The sequence below is a fragment of the Haliaeetus albicilla genome, chromosome 5, assembly GCF_947461875.1.
Source record: "Haliaeetus albicilla chromosome 5, bHalAlb1.1, whole genome shotgun sequence".
NCBI classification, from domain to species: Eukaryota; Metazoa; Chordata; class Aves; order Accipitriformes; family Accipitridae; genus Haliaeetus; species Haliaeetus albicilla.
Genome location: NC_091487.1, coordinates 38650173 through 38663434, shown reverse-complemented (window position 1 = coordinate 38663434; position 13262 = coordinate 38650173). Strand labels below are relative to the sequence as shown.

General features: G+C 45.1%; 1 protein-coding gene across 3 annotated transcripts in view; it reads right to left on the bottom strand.

The window, feature by feature from the left end:
• Positions 1-3551, bottom strand: part of PLEKHD1 (pleckstrin homology and coiled-coil domain containing D1) — a 31282-nt gene extending 27731 nt beyond the window's left edge. For 2 of the 3 annotated variants that reach the window (XM_069784223.1, XM_009912687.2), the window contains exon 1: positions 2815-3551. In XM_069784223.1, the coding sequence (XP_069640324.1) occupies positions 2815-2963 (149 nt within the window). In that variant the 5' untranslated portion in view covers positions 2964-3551. The remainder of the gene's footprint in view (positions 1-2814) is intronic. The other variant, XM_069784222.1, reaches the window with a different exon arrangement.
• Between the last annotated feature and the right edge of the window lie 9711 nt (positions 3552-13262).

Below are 13262 nucleotides of genomic sequence, written 5' to 3'. Positions count from 1 at the left end.
ACCGAGAGTGCTCCAGACAACTGCCTCATGTCAAGTCTTGCTGTCTTCACAGGTGCCATCAGATGCCAGCCCTGACTAAAACAAGGCTCTGCTATCCCTCCCTGCATAACCTCTATTGCCGTGAAATCCCCAAACCTGGTATTTCAATCACCAAAGCACTGGACACCATGCCTAGGCTTTTTTCCTTGATCCATTATCCACTCAGGCTCCATCTTTCCCTTAAACATTTGTTTTTCCTGTCAGTGTCTCCAGCAGCACTGTTGCTACAGCCAAATGAATAGGATCAAGCCAGTATCATGCATCTCTTAAACAGCCACACAGACTCATCTGCATGGCTGATGGCCTGATGTGATCAATCCTCCTGTTGCATGCTGGTTTATCTCCCATATCTTGGGAAGACTTTCCTTGGGACAGGGAGTAGTAATATTGTCCAGAGCAAAATTACTTCACAGCAAAGTTACTACCTGTAAATACCAAACAGATTAAAAGTAGTAATCTGAGATTTCAGGACAAAATCTACATTGCTCAGAGATCAGATCCTCAACTGTATCTAGCAATAGTCAATTCTTTCTCTTAATTTAACTGGAGCAGGAAACATCTCTTCTCCTTTTCATAAAATAATGCACTTGACCAGCTGTGTCTCGGTGGGCATGGAGGTTAAAGGGGGCGAATAGATGAATTGCTCCTTATCCCCCCATAATGACCGACTTCTAATAACGTGCAAGATTTTTTACTTTAAAGGAAATCTCTCCTGCAATAAAAAAAATCTTATCGTTCCATCTGTTCCAGTCTTTTTACTCCAGAAACCCCTTCCTTCCAAACCCTACAGATTCCCTGTGTTCGTCTCCCACTGACCTGTCTCCGGTGCCCCAGGACCCTCAGCTGCCATGCCTGCAGCTAACCTTCCACATCATCCCCACCCCACGGTCACCTCCCCATCTCCTCCCACCTGCTATCACTAAAATATTTACCACTTGCTGGAGATGGGGTTGACTTCTAGGAATAGAACAGCACTAAATAAATAATGACAGAGAGAGCAGAGATGGGCCATTTGCCTGCAAGAAATTTTGATTAGGAAGAAAAAAAAGCCTTTTAAGAATTTCTCCTCCGTGGCAAATTACCTTCCCCTCTGTTATTCTGTCCACTTCTTTTCCATAACACAGTCAAATTAGTTTCCAGACATAATTCATTTAAATATCAATGTCTGGGAGCTGAGTAGGGAGCATCAGCACAAATTCCCTCCTGGGTGAAAAAAGGCCATTGTTTTGGGGGCAGGGATGGGGTGGGTGAGGGAGTACAGCATAAAACCTGCATCCGGGTCAGAGATTGCTACAAACACAAAACTGCTTCCCAAGCAACATTTAACTGTTTTTCAGGCCACACCATCTTCACAGGTCTATTAGACTAGACAGCACTATGGTTACTACACAGCACAAAACTGGGAAAGCTGGGTTTAGAAATGGATTTGATGTGTTGTGCCTACACTGCAGACTGCAGCAAAAAGGCACCCACAAAAGTTAAGTACCCAAGGTAGCCGACAGACATTGCTCATGTGCAGGTTAATTTATTCTTCCAAAAAGCCTTAACACACACTGTGCTACAAAGGCTACAAAACTGCCTTTCAGCTCCAGAGGTAGATCCGGCTTCCTGTGCTGCCTTTTGTTAATGACTTGTTTGTGTCTTTTGCCAGTGGAAAGGTGAGGTGGGGGAAGAAAACCACATTACTTTGCTTTTCTGGCAGACTTTTTCATCTGCTGATATCAAACTACTAAAGGCGGGTAAGTACTACTATTCTTCTTTAATAGATCACGACAACAAATCCTGGCTCACAAAACATATCTCTGGCAGCGCTAGGGTGAAAATGCAAGTTTCTCAGCTGCCAGTCTTCTAACTGAATCATTTGCCAACGACATCTATCAGCAGTGACATTAATCGGCCGTCCAGGAGTGCTGTAAGGTTTAATCCATTGGATCATGTACCCCCCGTGAGCAATGAGAAAGAGCTGTACTATGTTTCTGTGCGAATACCCATCCATAAACAGTCGTGTCCCATCATTTGACAGCCAGCAGAAAACTCTCCTGTGAAATTCAGCGATTTGCATAAAGAAACGACACCAACTTTAAACCTCAAACTGACCTATAACTTCAGTATTACAGAACATATTTCTGTCCTTGGTAAAAGGTTATAGCAAATGCTTTCCAGCTCGAAGCTTCCTGGCTGCTGATACGCAACACACAGCAGCAGCTTACAACTCCCTAGCAGCACATGGGAAAGAATTCAGAGCCACCTTCTCCCCAGGGAAGATAGTCTGCATTCACTGTTCCAAGCGTGCCATCACCATCACGCAGCACAGCAGTACTGATGCTGGTCCACAAACCTCTGCAGACCATACACATGCACACACAGTCCCACATGCACAATCAGTCCGGCTTAGCCATCTCGTACCCAAAGGACTCAAAGAGCTTTAACAAGTGCTGATGAACAAAGTCAAGCAGTTCAGGGGCAAAATATAGGAGCTGACTTTTCCTCTTTCATGAAATGATCATAGGATAATTATCCAGAGGAGGCAGCTAGTCCCTATTCCCACCCTGGAGTACACATTGCACAGGGACTGGGCAGATAAAGAAGCAAGCACAATGAGGTGCTATGTGTGTAAAGCAGACTCAGAACAGCAGGGAAGCTATGCCCAAAGTTTCACCCCTAGTCTCTGCCTGGCTAGCTGCACTTGAAGAGCCAAGCACTCAGGCTCTAACTTACCCCAGCACCCTTAGGCTTTGTATTTCACCTCAGCATCCCTCAGCGACTGTAGCTTACCTCCTGGACCATTTGGCTGACTGCCTCCCAAAGGGTCTCTTCCAGAGCACGCCGTACAGCTGCACTTTGGTGCTGATGTCCAGAGCATCTGAATCTGCCTGCTCCATGGATGGAGAGGGGGATACGGAACTGGATTTTGAAGCAAACATTATAGATGGATCTGGTTCTAACTCTCTCCCTCTGCGTGGCAGCTCAGGGAATCCGATTAAATGCAATGAACCAGAAGGACGTAACCAGCCACTCCAAGCGGCAGACGGAGAGACTGGGCTATGGTTTGAATCAATAACTTGACTGCTCAGCACTCAGTCAATAATTCTCTCCCTGATGCACAGATGATGAGAGTTTCCTCATTGCGTATTACTTCCTGATGCATGACAGACAGCACACATCCCAGCCCAAGGAAAAAAAAAAAAAAGAGTGAAGAGAGCCAGAGATCAGGAACACAGAGAGGCAGAAAGAGCTCATCAGAGAGAAAGCTCCCAGCAATAACATATGCCAAAATACATCTGCACCAGAGCTGGCTTGGAAGGTTATTTCACTCGACATTGCAGCACCCCAGACAGAAATCAGGGCAAGATGGACGTTTTACTGTCAGGCATCTCTTACTCTGATACATACCCCCAAAATCTTGCACTTGGAGACAGGTTCTTCTCATTTGTCCCAAGGAAAAAGGGAGCAGAATGGGTGGGAGCCAGCAAGTTCAATAAGATTCCCCCTGCCACTGGAAGGCTTTTGCTGTGCCAGCCTGGCACTGCCCACCCGGGTACGGTTCACGTGGCTGCTGGATTTGGACTGGGCAGTGTCCATGCTGCACGCCTTGCTCAGCCTTAAAGGGCCATTGCTGATCAAAGTTACGAGCATAAAATTCTGCCTGCCTCCGTGCCTTGCTGCATCTTGGAGATGTGGCAAGCGCAGCCTCTGCCCTGCCTCTCAGGTACCAGTTCCTTCCTGGCCACAGCACAGAGACATAGGAATATGTCACACAGCTCAGGTGAGTCTCCATTCATCTCCCGTTTAGTACTCTCACAACAAGCTTTTTATTCTGGTTCCCTAAGTCCTTGTTCCTCTCTTGAAACCCGCCCTCCCTGCAGAGATACAAACACAGCCCTCCAAAAGAACCCCTGTCTTTTGTAATACCCACAGGAAAGCACATTAGCATCATATTGTTCCTTCCCGCATCCAGCCTTCCCACCAGGATTAGGATTTGGGGAAGAACTGCCTGCATTGTGCCTGGTAAAACATCTGGAGTTTTGGGGTATCATATAACCAATACAGACACGTACATGCTGTGAAGCATCTGCTCCTGTTTTAACCTGTGCCATCCTACGCGTATCGAGTTTGATGCTCTAATTGCTAAGTGTCAGCCCTTCCCAGTGCAGTTATTCAGAAGTGACACACTGCAGACACACGGTCCTCTCTCATTCCTGAAGATTAGAAACCTGGGACATACCATACACTAGATCACAGCTCTGGGGACAGGCTCGCTTAGCTTTGTATGGTCACAGGCACTTGCAAAGCATCTTAAATAGAGGAAACACAGACAGCCCGCCTCCAGCTCACAAGGTGCATTTGGTATTAGAGAAATTATAGATGCAGGTCCCTGATAAAAATGTCTATTGATCGCTAGATGAGAGAGTCAGCAAACTCGACGCTTTGTTACTTTCTCTCATCCTGGCTTTGACTGGCCTTTTGGTCCCAGACAGGACGTGTCCCGAGCAGCATCAAAGACCATCTCAGAGCGACATTAAGGGAGAGGGTGGTGAACAGGGGAGAGCAGCAGATACTGTCTCCGTCTCACCTGAGCCTCAACTCTTGAATACAACACTGCGTTGCAGAAGAGAAGTATTAATGCTGTAGTGGCCATTCCTCACACTGCACTGAGAAGAAACTCATAATCAGGAGAGGAAAAAGGTTCCCTGGAATTATGTTGCACAAAGGGTAAAAAGGATTCTGGGCCCAACAGCATCACCTTAATTTATAAACGTGGAGTGAAAAGACATAGAATTCCCATGTAAGGATGATCCAGCGCCCCTGCCATTGCACTGCACTGGCAATGCAAAGATCTGATAGCAGTGACCTGCAGATTTTCATCCTTTGCTTCTTTACTTCTTTTTATCTTGCACAAATCAAGAGAGAAAAGAGGTCTCTAGCTCCCAACATCAAAAAACTGAGATATTGTTTCTTCTGGAGACCTCTAGGACAAGCAAGGGACTGAGTAGTCACAGCAAATTCTTTAGAGTGGGCACCCGCAGGGAAGGGAAAGAGCAACTTGCTTTCGTCAAGTGACCAAGAGTTAAACATGGGCAGGTGCCAGCAACACTAGGGTAGTAATAGCAGTGGGGTGGATTTTGTAACTGCTGGTGTCTGGACAAAGTAATCTGTAATAACAGTGGTTATGTCAACATTTCCTTTACGTGTGTACTAGCCTAAATAAATTGGGGGCCTGCCTGAAGGGAAGAGCAGGAGAGCAACACAACCAGTCTGAGCAACTTGCCTCTCACAAACAGAAGGTAACAACATAACGGCCACCTTAAAGGTTCTTCAATGTTAACTTCTGTCAGATGCAAAACTTACTTCAACTGGCCAGGAACTTCAGGATGAAGAGAACAGTGTCACAAAACCCGGCCGGGAGAAAAGGGTCCACCACAGTAGGGAGAGCTGTGTCCTGCAGAAGCGCCTTCTCCAAATTCCAGGGGACAGAAAGCCTTAGGAAAGCACAAGCAGACTTGGTTTTGCTGCAAGCTCTTGGTGAAACCTAATAGCCCAAAAGCACATAGACATTTATACCGAGATAATAATTTTGTATTTAATCTGGGACCTCACCATTTACTAAGAGCAGAGGAGGGAGACCCAAGTGTACAAGACCTTCCCAGGACAACCGTGTGACACCAGTGCAAAAAGAAAAACGCAGTTGTGGTCTGCATTGTAAGTGAAGGCAGACATAAGCCCTTGTGCCAGACCCATACACAATCCCTTCTGTACAGTTCTGGCCAAACAGATTCCCTGGCCCTGAAGAGATGCAGAAAAAGACTTGAGGGATGATCACAGGTATAGCTAACCCATAGTATGACAGGAAACTAAAAGGACTTCACTTGTTTAAATGAGAGCAAAGGGGAAAATTTGACTGCTGTCTAGTTTCAGGCATTCTTTCCCCTCTTAATGTATTGGTAAAGGTTGATGCTGAACAAACTGACCTAAACTGGCCACGAACAGATGAGAAGGTGTGTAAGTGTCACAGGAAGGGGGTTGTGGAACTGCCTCACAAGAGCAGCAGAGGCGAAGAGGTTACTTGGTTGGATCCGTTACACCCAAAGCAATCTGAGGTGGCCGTACCTTCCAGAGATACAGATTAGGCTCACTCGCTTTCTCTGAAACATTTTTGTTCCAGAATAATAATTTAAACATTTTTAGATGGATGTTTCAGTCTTGATGGCTCATAGGGGACACACAACTGTACATTCTGGAGAGAAAGCACTGGAGCTTTACTCAGAAAATCTTCCTGCAGAGAGACAGGTTGTACTGATACAGGAATTATTTTGCTAATATGTTGTCCCTACTTTTCCTACACATCAAGCCGATAACATTTTGCTCAAAAAAACCTTTGAAGCAGACAGCAGTGCAAGCTAGTACAGAAGTAACACTCCATCATCACAGGCCACCCTCCAGCTGGAAGATGCTCCCTTTCAGTTTAAGGATACACATACTGGCTAACTGCAGCCAATGAGGAGGCTTGTATTTTTTTTTTTTTTTTTTTTTTTTTAAGTGAAAAGTTATACCTTTATGTTCTGGGCAGCCTTACAATAATACTTTATGCAGAAAAGAACAAACTAATCCTTAGGCTGGGGCCAGGAAGTCAAGATTTGGATCAGAGCTGCGGCAGAGTTGGAAAGATTCAGATCTTGCCTTCCCGTACGGATTCCCCTTCCTCTTACAGCTTCTGATAGGCTCTGTAGCCGTTTTCAACCCAAAAAAACATTAGCAATTATGGAAGGTATTAGCAGGTACCTGGAACAATGTGGAGAAATAAAAAGAAAGTCCAGCTCAGGTTTCATTTATGATATATCATTCTTGCAAAGATAAAATGTCACATGTATCTATCAAAATGATGTTCCAGCTTCCCAGACGTACAGTTGTGTGCAGAGACTATTTTAAATAGAACAAAAGCAACCACCATCCACCCATCCCTAGTGCAATACATTGACAGATTATGTTTCCCTTGCACGTGATTAAATTCTTAGTGTCAGATCAGAAGGCAGAGCTGTCCTGCAGAGCTCAAAGAAGAGTTGTTCAGCAAACAGCCATTGAAGTGAAAAGCCTTTGTAGATTTATAACCCCATCTGACATCATCCCTTGGTGAGAATCACATGGTCTCAGTGTCCTGTTCCAGACAACACCCTCCACCAGTCCCAGCCCTTCCAACCCACCCAGATCCACTATGGATGGCCCATGAGTCATATTAAACTATTAGCTGTGAATATAGCACCACTTCAGGAAACTTCCAGGAAGACAGAAAATAAGATGCCAGTTTACTGAAGCAAAGGGATTTGATAGCAAGCAGCCAGCCCAATAGCCTTGTGGACAGTAAGCACTCAGCCTGGCTTTTGGGGGATGGCTTGTTCAGGGACTGACACCACAGTCAATGGCCGTTTCTCTCAGCATCTGTGGTGGGCTGACCCTGGCTGGACACCAGGTGCCCACCAAAGCAGCTCTAACACTCCCCTCCTCAGCTGGACAGGGGAGAGAAAATATAATAAAAGGCTCGTGGGTCAAGATAAAGACAAGCAGAGATCACTTGCCAGTTATCATCATGGGCAAAACAGACTCAACTTGGGGAAAATTAACTTAATTTATTACCAATCCAATCAGAGTAGGATAGTGAGAAATAAACCCAAATCTTAAAACACCTTCCCCCCACCCCTCCCTTCTTCACGGGCTTGACTTTACTCCTGATTTTCTCTACCTCCTCCCCCCCAGCAGCACATGGGGACAGGGGTTGGGGTCAGTTCATCACACGTTGTCTCTGCCGCTCCTTCCTCCTCAGGGGCAGGACTCTTCACTCTTCCCCTGCTCCAGCGTGGGGTCCTCCCGGGGCTGCAGAGGGACAGCCTGCCTCACCATGGTCTTCACCATGGGCTGTAAGAGAATCTCTGCTCCAGCACCTGGAGCACCTCCTCCCCCTCCTTCTTCACTGACCTTGGTGTCTGCAGGGTTGTTTCTCTCACATATTCTCACTCCTCTCAGCTGGCTGCTGTTGCACAGGGGGTTTTTTCCCCCTTCTTAAATCTATTATCCCAGAGGCGCTACCACCGTCACTGATGGGCTCGGCCTTGGCCAGCGGCAGGTCCATCTTGGAGCCGGCTGGCGTTGGCTCTGTCAGACGTGGAGAAAGCTTCCAGCAGCTTCCCACAGAAGCCATGCCTGTAGCCCCCCCACTACCAAAACCTTGCCATGCAAACCCAATACATGTATCTAAAGGAGAAAATTTCTTTCTTTTTTTTTTAATCCTACTAAGAAATCTCTTCTGAAAGAAGACTCATTCATTGTGGTGGTGGTTTTTTTGTTTTAAAAAATGGTTTCTGCTAAACAGGCATTTTTTAGGGACTTTAGAACACAACAGAGTAGTCAGCTGCATTAGAAAAAGCTTCCTCCAGAAGACAGCCCATAGGCTTCCTGCAATACACCAGTTTTTCCCCCATCAAGCCTAAATACCACGAAGTAATCACATGGCTTACATAAAAAATATTCAGTACTGGAATAGTTAAATAAGCTGCTTCCAACAAGCAGCTTGTTCAACAGCAGTAAATGAATACAGCCCTACTTGCTTTCTGGCTTTCCTTAGATTATGAACCCACCAGCACACGCTCCCTTCCCCTCCTCCCTGGGGAAGGGCAGCACTGCATATCCGTGGTGACTGCTGCCTAACCAGCCGCGCTGCTCAGGCAGCCCCAGCCAGCCAAATCCCAGTCCCAGTTCTGAGGCTGTGGGAGGGCCCAGCGGCCATGGGTACGCTCCTCCTCATGGGGAGCAGCCAAACCTCCACGCACAGGGACACGAAAGAACAAACCTTTCCCCAAAAAGGTTTTCTAACAGTGTTCAGAGCTGGTAAGCTTGCTGCTTAACCTGCAGACCACCTGCATTTCTATTTACCTTTCCTAGAGCATTTGATTTTACCTCCATCTTACCTGCTTGCGATCAACATCCTTCAACCTGATCCCAAGTGTGACAACAGCAACAGTAGAGACTTACCAAGGATGTGGTTTGACCAGGTGACACAGCTCAGCAGCAATGGCTTAGCCAGCTCTGCTGGAAGCTTTCTGCACAGGAAACAGCAAAGTCAAGTTGAGGACTACCTATGACATGCATACACGTGCCGCCTGAGTAGCACTGGCTACATAAAAGCCAGCTCAGCAATTTTTAAAGACTTTCTTGTCCTTTGCACCCTGTGGTGCCAGAGCACTCAGAGATCTAGCAAACAGATCAGAGACAAGGTTTAGAGCAGCTATTTCAGAAGTCAGCACAGAGCTTCAAGGTGCAATTGCTTACTCAGTCCTGTTAATTCTGAGCACAGAAAAGGTGTTGCCTTCATAATGAGTTCAGTACAACAGGGCTTAGCTTCCAGCCCTGGCAATATCCCTACCTGACTTAAGCATGTAACTTGATTTCTCTCAGCCACAGTTCCTCACCTATGACACTAGTACTAAATTCAGAACATCATAAGAATACATATACCCATACAGTAGTTTGGGTACAACGGCCAGACAAAAAAATCCTGCAAAAGAGAAGGATTTGTTAGAGATTTCTTGGCAGAATAATGGATAGGAAAAATGTAATACCTCTACATATTAACACAGGCAAACAACTGGAGCACCATCAACACTTAAGATCTGACAAAACAGTCCAGCAAGTAGTAAATGAGGTCCAGGGCTGATGGCTGCCCACTCTGGAGAAGCACACTCCTTAGCTGTTTCAACATCAGTCAGTAGATCTGAACTCTCACTCCAAGTTTCTAGAACAGGGTTAGGTGCAGGACTACTTTCTACAAGGTGTTTCTCAACTGCAAAAGTTTAGATATTGACAGTCCACTAATTTCTACTTTGTTCCCTCTGGTCAAAGAAGTCATAGGCTTAACTTTTAAACAATAAATACATATCCAGAAAGCAGAATTGGCTAAACCATGTTTTCATTTAATCCAAAGTCCACAAAATGCCCAGCACACACACAGACCATAACTGCTTTTGCATACACATTCAATGTTCCCTTTACCCCTACCATTATTATGATCATTGAAGGCAAGGCCTTAAAAAGCCAAGGACACTACAATTAGGCCTTCATTCAGGAGTGGAAGCTGCAGGGACCACAACACTGATGTTCTTCACACCCGTCACCTATACATTCCATTACACCCCTCAGCTCTAATCCACAGCAGCCTCCACTCCCAAGTCTCTCTCTCTTGGTCCTGCTCACAGCCAGTCACTGTGAGCTCAGGGCTCCTGCTGTACGCATACACAGGACAGGAACAAGAGATACTTCTTGCCTCCTTCCTATCTGCATTCTCAATGAGTTATCTAAATAGAGACACAAAGATCTACTGGTGCCACCTATCACAGCAGGAGACCGTGACAGCTCTACCGCAAACCCTGTATGTTAAAGGAGAGCCATCAGACATATGAAAGAAACTGCCTGGCAAGGAAGGACACTGAAAGCAAAAATACAGCGGGCTAAGAGGGCCATCTCCACCCTCACCATCTCCAGTTACCCTCCCCATGAGCCATGCTGCCATACAGCTTTTGTAGATGAGGCATCTTCCGTACTGCTGAAGTCCAGGCTGCAGGGAAAAGCATGGAAAAACTCCCAGGCACACTCATTGCTTAGCCCTCCATCTGTACCAAATCACACTCATGTGAAGCATCTGCACAGAACACATACCAGGAGTACAAAGTTTTGTTCAAGATCAGTTGTCCCTCAGTTTCTCCCTCAAAAAGAGAAAACAGAACATGGGAAATCCATTGCAGTCCTAAAACGTGACTCATTCTACTTACAGCTTCACCCTCGGGAAGCAAGTAAGAAAAGCTTGACTAAGAGGCATTACAGTAAGAGTCGTTCAGATTAGTACTAAGGCTTGTAAGCAGAGTTTTTAGCAGCCCTCTTCAGTCCACTATAACCATGAATATCTCATTTAAAGTGTTTCTTCAGACAGCAGAAGCCCATTAACTTCCACAGGCTCCAACATAACTATGATCATATATCATAAAGTAATTACCACTTCAGACACTGGATGGGCATACAGATATAGAACAAGTATTTTTCCCCTTTCTAATAATTTCACCTCTGCTTTTAGATTTTCTAAATACTATATAGCTTTGGTGTCAATCAGCATGATACAGCTTACTTTTAATTAGCTCTACAAGTTTTCCAAATGAGGCATTTTTCTTAACCCCCCCATCCACCATAAGCGTTTGTTAATCTCTAGACATCTCAGACAAGAGGAAGAAGTGCTGTGATAAGGAAGGTGGAATGTTGTGCAATTCTGCCTGCAGGGATATTTGGATAAGGCTTGCACGTATCAGTAGAAAAATGGCTTAATTTGTAAGCTGGAACAAGAGATGACAGTTCATCTTCTTGCTGCTGCGCTCATCCCTAATGAGTTTCTGATAAAAATGCTGATGAAAATTTTTTTTCCTTAACAAATGAAGGAACACTCTACAGCCATCATCAGGAAGCCTGCAACACCACAGCTCCTCAGTATTTAAGATTTTAGTGGTAACTCTTGTAACATAAATGCACCAAAAGCACTTCCTCACATCTCCAAAGGATTTACAACAGGCTACGGTGGTTAAGTCTCCAGTTACCAAGGCAACATTTTTATTAAACACACTAAAAGAATGCTAATATACTGCATAATGCTTCACCATTAAAACTGAATTCTACTTGCCAAAAAAACAAGAGCCTATCTGGCAAAATACTGGCTTCCCATCCTTACTCCCTTGCACCTGCCTGTACTAGCTATAATAGCAATACTGTGATTTGTTTCAGTTCTCCTACTGACTTTACATTAATCATATTGTCTTGTGATTAAGCCAGTATAAAGAGATTACATTTTTTCCTAACTACACAAGTCCTATGAGCTACCAGAAAAATCAAAAGTAAGCAATTAGCTGAGAAGGTTGCTTATTGCTTGAGTGAAATAGCTAAAACACTAACTGTTAAAGTGACAGGTTCTTAGGTAAATCTGTAGATAGCAACTGCAGGTGAAAAACATAAATCCTTTTTTAAATTAATTGCTTAGAAATCATCTCCATTAAGGGTATCTCTTAAATGGATACAGGAAGCTTGGGAATGCATACATCACCCATCCTATAACAGCATCATTCTCCTTTCTCTTTTCTGCAAATGTATGTCTAAAACCCAATACTGCTTACAGGGCAGCTGGAGAGTACGGAGAGCAAGCATAAACTGTGTCAAGTCAGCAGCTACAGGAGGGATCTCATCAGTGTATACGAACACCTGAAAGGAAGGCGCAAAGAGGATGGAGCCAGGCTCTTTTCAGTGATGCCCAGCGACAGGCCAAGAGGCAATGGGCACACACTGAAACACCGGAGGTTCCCTCTGAACATTTTTTTACTGTGAGCATTACTGAGCACTGGCACAGGCTGCCCAGGGAGGTTGTGGAGTCTCCCACCTTGGAGATATTCAAAAGCCATCTGGACACAGTCCTGGGCAACTGGCTCTAGGTGACCCTGCTTGAACAGGGGTGGTGTTGGACCAGGTGATCTCCAAAGGTCCCTTCCAGCCTCCACCACTCCGCAATCAGTGCTCTAGACTGCATTCAATTAGTGCCTTCCCACCATGTGCTAAAGAACTTGGCACACTGCCAGGTACCATCCCATATCAGGGAGGTGAAGGTGAGTCCTTAATTACCCATCTGCAAGCTGCTTAAGGGGCTACCTCACTCTCTAAGATTGCTTTAAACCATTAACATTTCCCGAATTGCTCCAGCTGATAGTTTTACCAAGTGATAGAGTTTCAGACTACTTACTTGCAAAACCCACAGATCCTACATACAGATCTGAAAAGCCTATGCAGGTGTTTCCTTAGGGACTGCCTTGTGACAGGGTGTCAACTTCCTAGCTATTCCAAGGATCCCAATTCCGATTCTCATCCTTGCCCTAAATCCTGGCAGTAGCCATAGGATGCCACAGTGGTAATAACTTTCTTCTACAAACCTCTAAGAGCATACACACAACAGGACATGCTTTGATAAGAGACAAGCACATTTCTGGTTTTTACACAGCATTTGCTCCTTTAATTTATTCATTTATTTGTGTCCTACACGTGTTTTAAAATGTTAAATCTAGTCCCAAACAAGTTTGGTAAAGTAACATTTTTAGTCAGAGGTGTCCAACTGTGGCCATTCTTTTTAGAGCTGCATCTTTTAAAAAAATAAATTC